Raw genomic sequence first — 9,905 nt, 5'->3', positions numbered from 1 at the left:
AGACGTCCAGAGTGGACCTTGTTTGCACGTCGTGGAGACGTCCAGAATTGGTCTAGACCGACGGACTCAATATAAACGTGATCTGCACATCCATTCGACGTCTAATGTTTAGGAAGAAGCAGTAAAGATAATGGATGGATGGATGGACGTTTTGTTGCACCAGTCAGCTGTTCCTAGACTTTTATTGTGAAAGTCCAGAGCGTGGACCGGAAATGAAGTTGCTAACGCTACGCTTTTAGCATCGCTGAATGACAGTCGTTTTTGTTTATAAAGTGTACTCGTATATGGTTTCACCAGCAAATTTGTAAGACATGTCTTTTCTGTAGCACGATAGGAACAATTCAACAAGCGCTGACTTGTTTTAAAACATAAAATTATGTCAATTTAATCCGAAAGTCAGCTAGCTTACGACGTGACTCCTGTATGTAAACGTGGTAGTGCCACACACGTATTAATTTAAAGCTCGTCATGTCTGTCCTGTGCCGAGCCGCTCGCTTCGGTCTTGCATTTGAAATAAGCAAACATTCAGTTTTGACACAGGTCAGGAGGTTTGGACGCACACATAGAATAAAATCGTACAACTTCCGTCAAAGTGGGGAACTATTACACCCGCAGACAAATCTCAGTGCTATGCTTGTTAAGACGAGATGCTTGTCGTCTGCTGGATCTGCTGTGGATCCAGCATCCCGAGTGAAGAGGGTTTCTATCGAGGGCAACATTGGTAACATTAGTTTATATTTCACAGAGTAAAGTGTTTGTCTGTGTTGGTAATCTGCTGCTACTTTACAGCTGCTGGGAAGTCGACCTTTGCAGGACTCCTGCAGTCTGCTTGTCCAGACTGGGAAGTTGTGGCAGAACCTGTGAGCAAATGGCAACACATAGAGAGTAAGACCTCAAAGGTGGGCAACAATTTCAGCTGTTTTTATGAATTTTACAAGAGTTTTATAAAATATAAAGAGTTTCTGAACCCTTTATATTTTGCCTCCAAGGAGCCAGACTAAAAGTGGTCTTGATCAGTATCTCCAGGCTTTCTGAAGGTCTTTCACAGTTTTTATTTGGACTTTTGCCTTTTCAGGTTTTTTTTTTTTCAGTCCAGTCTTTGTACCTGATCGTGACATAATGTGTGCACTTAAGTGAAGGACAAGAGAAGTCCTCGACCTAAAAGAGCAAGAAAAGCTGTGTATGACAGCAGAGGAACAGTATCTGCAAGTTTTATTAAGAAATGGGAAGAAACTCTAGCAGAGACCTGACACATCTCGAGAGATGCATCATTCTTCAGTGTCTCTTTTACTTGTTGTTTTGTTTTTTGCTCTTTGGAGTTATGTATTTTTTTTTATTAGGTTAGAACTGGGTACAAACTAATTGTGATAAGCTGTTTGTAACAAAGTGCTAAATTTTCCACATTGCACAACCCTTGATTTTTATTGTTAAGCACTTTGGTAACAGCTGCTGTTTATAAAACGTGCTTTATGAATTGATTTGACTTGACATTAAAACAGTTTTTTTAACCAGGTTGCCTTACGTGTTCACACAACACTGACTCGTACTTTTTGAGTTTTAAGAGCTTTTTTTGCTGTCATCATTAATTGACTCAACAAACAAATAATCCCTTGAAAATGATCAGGTACTAGATAAAAAGTTTGTGATGAAGCAGCCAAAGTCCAATAAATAAATAAACTGGAAATTGAAAAACCTTCAGAAATCCTGAAAACACTACTGATCAATACGTTTAAAAAGTATTTAGTGATGTAAATAAACGAGGGGTGCTCAGTCCAGCAGCGTATCCTTCATGTGCGTGTGTTCTGACAGGGACCAGTTGCACCCCCCCAGACAACAGTTGGCAACCTGCTGCAGATGATGTACCAGGACCCTCAGCGCTGGTCGTACACATTTCAAACATATTCTTGTATGACCCGGCTGAGAACACAACTGCAGCCCCCTCCAGCCCACCTGCTCAGCTCTCAGGGAACACCTGTGCAGGTGTATGAGCGCTCCATCTACAGTGACAGGTGAGTTTGGACAATACATGAGGATGTAGTGATGTTGGGACAAGTTGGTTCAGTTATATGTCCTGAAAATCACATCTAATATGATGTTTTTTCACCTAAAATAATTAAGACCAAGCTAAAGTCATTGACTCGATCTACTAATCATAAATTTAGACCTTTCTCTTCTCCTTTTTATCTTTAATTTTATTGTTTCCTGGTCAAGTTAGTATGAAAAACCCCCACATATGGAGTTTCATAAAATTAAAACTCGCCTCTGTTCTGCCAGGTACATCTTTGCTCTGAACATGTTCGAGCTGGGTTGCATCAACGCTACAGAGTGGGCAGTCTACCAGGACTGGCACTCCTTTCTGGTGGAGCAGTTTGGACACCGGGTGGAGCTGGAGGGAATCATTTACCTCAGAGCCTCACCTCAGGTATGAACTGGTTTGTTATGCAGATCTGAATTCAATGTTGTGCAAAATACTCAAACACTTTATGCATGTCAGAGATGTATGGAGCGTCTGAGGCGTCGGGGGAGGCCGGAGGAGAATGAGGTGAAACTGGACTACCTGGACAAGCTGCATGTTCAGCACGAGAGGTGGCTGGTGGAGAAAAGCACTAAGTAAGAATCTGTTATCTAGAGCCTGAGCGATATTTGGGCAAGGCTGATATTTTAATTCAATTCAGTTCAGTTTGTTCATATAGCTCGGAATGAGCTTCCAGTTTGTGAGGACATCCCGTGTTAGTAACGTTATCTTTGTCGTCTTCAATGAAATGCTTTGTTTGTCTGAAACGTTACTATAAAGAAAAATAAACACTGCTGCAGTCCATACTAATTAGGCCTTCACATATGTGACTGTGTAAACGATGAACGAGGAAGGGCGTTTATATTTTTGAAAAACGCCTGATAACTTTATGGTGAATAGTGGAGGATAGAAAATGTGAGCGCACATTAGGAAGACTGTTTTTATAATTAGTGCATCACTTGTAAACCTAGTCCTCACAACACGTTACTATGAAGTTAGACAGCCAGAGAACAAAATAAAAGAAGTCCTCAGACAAGGCTTGCTTTCTTTGTTTTACTGAAGATTTTTTATGTATGAATTTGTAAAAAGACAAGTCTCCAAAGGCGTGTGTAGGGCACATTTGACGTGTATGTGAACTATTTTCTGAAGCACTTGTTTTATAGAGAAACTACGTCAAAGATTGTTCTGTGGTGAGAGCACTCACTACCTCACGTGCTGCACGTACAAAATGACGAAGATCAGATGTCTCATTCTGGTTGGAATTCAAACCCCAAATATTTTAACATTTTTAGCATGAATTTAATCTAATTATTAACTATAACCTCATTTATGTATATTACTCACATGATGAACTTATTACTGTCTCTGAACAAAAGGCCACACAGTGGGACTAATTAAAATGTGGATCTGATTTGCTTAGTAGCTTGGTGCTAACAGCTGCACTAAATTAACAAGACCTGCTCCAATCACTGTTTACTTAGATTCTTGGGGGTGGACAAAGCTAAAAAAAAAGTCATCCATCATATCTGTTATTGGCAGTCGTCCAATATCGTATCGGCGATAGCCAAAATTTCCATATCGGTCGGGCTCTACTGTTATCACCTTTAACGTTTTATATACCGATACGTAACCTATATAGGTAGGTGTTTAAAGTTTTCAGCATAAAAGTAAAGCCCAGGTCATTTAATTTACCATATTTCATTACATACTTTAGGACCTAAATGCATTAAATGTAGATATGTAGCTTTTGTGACATGTTACTGACTTGCTCACGTTAAATGTATAAACAGAAATAAGCCACATCAGCATTTGGGTGACAGCACTTTTTAATTTTTTTTTTTTGATTTTGCTAAACAATTTAAGATATTATGGACTATCAGCCATTTGATTCCCGCAGTAAAACAGATTACAGTCAGACATGTGTGGTCATTAAAGCTCATGTAATAAATTACTTGATACATTTTGTTTTTCTTTCTAGGATAAACTTTGAGAAGTTGAAAAACACTCCTGTCCTACAGCTTGATGCCAGTGTGGCATTTCAGAGTGATCGAGATGTGCAGGAGCAGATGATAACAAAGGTATTTTTATTTGATTTTATATATCAAATAAATTTTTTTTTTTTTTTTTTTTTTTTTTAACCTTTATAGCTGCTGTAACCAGATTCAGTCACACGGGGGCTCCAGCCTGACGTTTGAGGCTTCATGGTTTCTGATCTGGGATTCTAAAGTATTTTTCACCCACAGGTGAAGAACTTCTTTGATGCTTTATGAGAAGATGGTTGTGAGAAACAAAGGAAACCAGCTGGACACCAGTTGAGTGTTTTGATACATTCAAATATCCATCTATCCATCTTTTATCTTTACCTACTTCTTCCTTTTTGGGTCGCGGGGGTCACTGGTGCCATGTCCATCTGTCACTGTGCGAGAGGTGGGGTACACCCTGGACAGGTCTCCAGTCCATCACAGGGACACATAGAGACAAACGAGACAAACAATCATTCACTCGCTCACTCTAGGGACAATTTAGAGTTACCAATCAGCCTAACATGCATGTTTTTGATCTGTGGGAGGAAACCGGAGTGCCTGGAAACAACCCACACATGCACAGAGAGAACATGCAAACTCCACCCAGAACGGCCCCCAGCCCGGTTTTGATCCGGCAACCTTCTCGCTGAGTGGCGGCAGCTCTACCAAAGGAGCTACCGTGTCGCCCTTTCAAATATCCTCAAAGTTAAAAAGCAACAGAAGACAGACCTGTTTTTTTTTTAAATTTATTACTGTCTTTTTGGAACCACGTGACCTGAAATGCACAGATTGAGTTATTATATGTCACTTCTTATCATTCTGTTATTATTTCTACTTTTTTCTGTTTAAAGAAACACTGGGTATTTTTTTCTGTTACCTTATTGAATTGTTCCATTATTCTCTAAAGCCTGTTGAAATATTGTTTTTTTCCAACAATAATTCACATATCTGACATACTTGAACCCAGATGAGTCTTTGGTTTTATATCTAGTGTAAACTATAAGCTAATTAAATATTGTGAAGAGATTGTTTATATTTATATACATATATATATATATATATATATATATGGATTGGTTACAGTTAATAAATATTATTTTGTAATTCTTATGCCCTCTCTATTGTGATAAAGTCACTTGGACAGAATAATGACCTTGGTTAAAAGTTTTCCCTTTTTTAACACCTCTTCTGGTGTTCCCTGATGATCAGAGAGGCTGTTGAGATGCCTGAAGTGGTCAGGGGTCATCAAAGGGCAGCTGTCCACTATAAAAGCTCTGTCTGGAGCTCCAGCTGCACGCCACATCAGTTCAGCCTGAGAGCAGCTGGAGGAAGGACGCAGATCTCTGAGAGTTTCAGTTAAAATGGAAACCAGTGTCCCGGTGGTTTTCTGCATCCTCCTCTTCTGCTCCTTTGGAGCCGTCGTCTCAGCTCGCAGACGTCTCGCAGAGCCCCGGAGCAGTTCAGCACACAGAAAGCTGTCGGCGAGTCCTCGCAGCAGATACCCTCCGTATATGATGAAGCTGTACCACTCCTTCAGGACTGCTGATTTCATCTCTTCGTTGGCTGTCGACACCGTGACGGCGCAGAGTGAACGTCCAGCAGCACAGACTTCTGATTCTGTTCTGAGCCTGATGGCCAAAGGTGAGGACAACTTGTCTTTTCATACAGTCTGCATGCTGAACTGTTAATTTATTGTTTTTGATCTCAATCCTCCTGCAGCTCTTTGGTTTTATCTGTGTCATCAGCTCCTCTTCTATTTTTTCTGTTTTCACAACCCAGCAAGTGTCAAAATACGTATCCAACTTTAAAGGCTTGCTCTGTTTTATGTGGGGCACCATTAGCCCTCAGACATCCCTGCACAGGGGGGTCCAATACACATCCTGTCCTGTTCGCCCTCTCCACTGTTCTGACATTTGTCCAGTGCTCTGGTTTGTTGGCGTCCATGCAGACTGCTGAGTCAGGGCTTTGATTTATTTTTCTCGTTTCCAGGCTGCCACCAGGTGGGTGACAGATGGACCATCACGTTCGACATGTCGTCCATCTCCACAAGCGAGCTCGTCCTGCTGGCAGAACTTCAGATCAAACTTCCAGCGTTCTCTGCGTCCAAGCGCGTCGCTGTGGATTTATATCACCGCAAGCAGAGATGTGGCCCGGACAGAGCTTCATGCCAGGAGGAGGAGGAGGAGGAGGAGGAGGTTTTCTTGGGAAGTTTTGGTGCGACACCAAGCAGCACCAAGTCTTCCTGGAATGTTTTTAACGTGACTGGGATTTTAAAATACTGGCTGCAGAAGGGAAGTGATGCGTGGAGCCAAGAGGCTTCAGGAGAGCCTGACATGCAAGATGGAAGTGGGTCTGGGGATCAAGGCAACACGAGCGACAAGTTCTTTGTGAAAAACCTGATGGCAGCGGTGAACCATCCAACCACAAACCGGGTCATGATGGTCATCTTTTCCAAACGGAACCAGCTCCAGGAAGGCCATGCAGCTTACAGCCTCATTCACACTGTGGAGAACTCCAAGTACGTGACAACCAGCAGAGCCCGAGGTGATGGTCAGAGTCGCCGCCACAAGAGGAACAGAATGGAAGGGATGCGAGCCACCGGCGGAGCCAAACCTGCAGCACCAGCAGCAGAGCAGGTCCAGAAGCCCCTGTGTCGAAGGGTAGACATGTGGGTGGACTTTGACCACATTGGCTGGGACGAGTGGATCGTGCATCCAAAGCGCTACAACGCTTATCGCTGTGAGGGACAGTGTCCTTCACCGCTGGACGAGTCCTTCAGTCCTACCAACCATGCATACATGCAGGTGAGCTGCCAGCCAAGTATTAAGCTCAAGGATCTACCTGTTGTTTAAATAAGTGATTTCTATTCATATCCATTTCAGAGCCTCCTGAGACTTCACCACCCAGACCGAGCGTCCTGTGCGTCCTGCGTGCCGACGCGCCTCAGCCCGCTCTCCATGTTGTACTACGAGAGCGATGATTTGACCCTGCGGCATCACGAGGAGATGCTTGTCGAAGAGTGTGGCTGCCACTAAGAACACCCCCTTCACTAAAGTTACAGTTCATCAAGCATAACCGACTTTATATACACATGAATAAAATATTAATCTTACAGTTCTGTCTTATAATGAAACACTTTTTAGACCGAGTGAATAAAACATTTCTCATCCAGACTGTGTGATATTTTATGTTACCATTATACTAACATTTGACCTATTTATACATTATGATGTATATTTTGTATATAAAACATGAAAAATATATTAAAATTGTTTTTAGAAATGTGTGGTGCCGTTTTTTGTTTTTTTTTACAGTTCTTAAGTAAATGCTTTTTGAACGCAGGGCAGTTTTGCAATCAAGTAAACTTTTCAGAAAGATTATTATCAAAGTAATCGATTTGTGATGATTTTATTCAAGTGGAGAAAATCTGCTAACATTTCAAGTTATTTGCTACCCAAATCTAATCTGGTCTAATCTAAAAAGTTTATTTGGGTAGTTTTTATTTGTAAAATTTTGAAAAATCTCACCTATTTAACAGTTTATATATTTCTCACACCACCAATCCACATCTTTGGCTCACTGCTGCCTTCATCCCATATCATTAGCCGTCCTCTGGCCTTTTGTTGATTCAGATCAACAGGTCGGAACAACGAAACCCCTCACTGGATCAATGGAGCAGAAAAAGGCGTAGGACTTGTTTATCTTTAGTGAGGGGGGTGTCAGGAAGCAGAGGTGACACGAATAAACAAGTGATGGGGTGGAAAGACTCAGAACCTGAAGCTACTGTGGAGGAAGAACAGGGCGGACTGGAACCTGTCAGCTGAAACTGTTCTGTCCAGACAGAGCCCAAACGTACCAGTTAGACCCCCCCACCCCCGCCCCATACAGAAAAACTGAAAAGAATGATGAAAGTTTGGTGGGGCTTTAACTACTACAAATGGACACTAGCATCAAGCTTGGTGTCGTCTCCTCTAACAGGTGGCAATTCTCACACTTCCCACCGGTCCCTGAACGCACCATAACAGGCCCCACTATAATAGCTTTATTAGATGTTCACTGACAATGTCTTTTTAGTCGTTTTAACACTCCTTTAAGGGCTCCATATATAAACTTTGTCTTGAAATGAACCAAACCTTTTGTCGGGTAACTAAATCTGTGCAGACTTATGTTAAATAAATGTATCAAATCATTTAGTGCTCCTCACAACAATCTTAAAGAGCTCTTCAGTGGAAATGTTGAATGGAAGCAGCAAGTTACTCCAGCTACGTGCAGTTGTATATTGACCTCTCTTATTACAGTCGAGCAGGTTATCAGCCACCGGTGAGCTCTTTGAAGAATTCCTCAGATGCGACTTGTGGAGGAGCAGCACGTCGTCACATTCATCACCACGAGATGTATATTGGCTCTTCATGTACTTTTCACAACGGCAAAAACTCCCCCCTCAAATAACCTCCCCAGCAGTGATCATTGAAAATACACAAGAAAGGAGAAAACTGTTGGTTGTAATTGTGTTTGCTTTAATATTTGTAACCCTCCAACTTGTGAGAGATTTGTTTCAAACCTTTAAAAAAGTCATTGTTCAACACTTCAGGTCTTAAAGAGCATGACGGGACAAATTGTATGTTAAACATTTGAAGGCAGCATTTGAAGAGAGCTGGAGGGAAATGGACGCTCATGAAGTGACAAACCCTTCTGGAATGGTCATAAATTCAGAGAATTAAATCTTCACTCACTTGTGTTTGTCACTGCTGACTGATGAGGCATTTGCTGGTGTTCAGTACTTCTCAGTGAAGATTTAAAAACTTGTAGCCACTACAAGAAGGCACACTTTGTCATGCGCAATTAAGACCTTGAGGTTAAAAAAAAACAAAAAAACTCCGGTTTGTTTAGGTTAAAACAACCAAATAAAACTAAAAAACATGATCTTTAGGGAGAACTTCAGTCTCATGCAGAAATTATGACGGGAAATAAGACGGTACTCCTGAGCCGCTCTTTGTATTCAGCTGCACCTAGATGTCCATTTCAAACTGCGCGTCATCGCCTGGACAAGACAGAAACAAAACAGGCGTTATTCACAAGTTCTTCATCACATTGAAGGGTTTACATGATTACTCAAGCAAAAATATTTTGATTTTCATCATCAGAAGTGAGTGAGTGCTGCGAAGTTTCACGACATTTTGGAGACTGGAGTTGTTTTTCAGGACAGCAGTGATCCAGTGATGCCAGAGCATCAGCAAGTTTTTCCACAAAAACGTCAAATAAAGATTAATTCATATTGTGACACCAAATGAGTGGTGGTTGTATAAAACATGGAGCTGAAATTGTCACTTTTCTACACATTTAAGTTTGTAATGTACTTTTTAGGCATCACAACACAAACTATTTAAAAATGTTAAAAATGGATATAGCAATTATATATTACCACAAAAAATGCAATCAGCAATTTAACTCGGTTTGTTCGTTTAGTGGCCAGAATCTTAATTGAATGAAAACTGGTTTAAACTGCAGCGTTAGGGCCAAGCGCTGATGAAGGCCGCATCAGTATTTGTCTTATAATTGCATCGCAGCTCTCTGAATCACAATCAAAGCAAATCCCAAGCTGCCTACAGATTCCCTCCTCCATTAAACAGCATGTTAGAGAAAATGGTTTAAATGCACTACTGTAAGAGCATAACAGTTAACATGAGAAAACTTTTTTTGTTAGTTCACTCCAGGACAAAACAGATGAGAAGCCTCATCGCCAGTCAAACCTCTGTAAATTCTTTGTAGGTTAAGAAAAATATTTTCTCATTTCCAGGTACCATCACTTTCTTGAAACAAAGTGATTGTAAGAAAGAAAAAAAAAGAAATACAAAGTCTGTGTCTGT

The 9,905-nt window shown here is 41.1% G+C and overlaps 2 protein-coding genes across 2 annotated transcripts; both read left to right on the top strand.

Moving 5' to 3' along the window:
* The first annotated feature begins 468 nt into the window (after positions 1–468).
* On the top strand, positions 469–4,295 carry dguok (deoxyguanosine kinase). The gene is made up of 7 exons (XM_037680089.1): positions 469–721; positions 790–899; positions 1,810–2,009; positions 2,275–2,422; positions 2,495–2,610; positions 3,993–4,092; positions 4,258–4,295. Exons 1-7 carry the CDS (start codon positions 469–471, stop codon positions 4,282–4,284), a joined length of 954 nt encoding a protein of 317 aa, XP_037536017.1. The 3' UTR covers positions 4,285–4,295.
* A 1,104-nt stretch (positions 4,296–5,399) lies between these two features.
* Positions 5,400–7,073, top strand: spaw (southpaw). The gene is made up of 3 exons (XM_037680088.1): positions 5,400–5,679; positions 6,028–6,842; positions 6,921–7,073. The coding sequence occupies exons 1-3, from the start codon at positions 5,400–5,402 to the stop codon at positions 7,071–7,073; spliced, it is 1,248 nt and encodes a 415-aa protein (XP_037536016.1).
* The last annotated feature ends 2,832 nt before the right edge of the window (positions 7,074–9,905 follow it).

The sequence above is a fragment of the Nematolebias whitei genome, chromosome 8 (assembly GCF_014905685.2).
Source record: "Nematolebias whitei isolate Nwh7 chromosome 8, NemWhi1, whole genome shotgun sequence".
In the NCBI taxonomy this organism is placed as follows: domain Eukaryota; kingdom Metazoa; phylum Chordata; class Actinopteri; order Cyprinodontiformes; family Rivulidae; genus Nematolebias; species Nematolebias whitei.
Note: the sequence above shows the minus strand (reverse complement) of the source record. Positions and strands in the feature narration are given on the sequence as shown.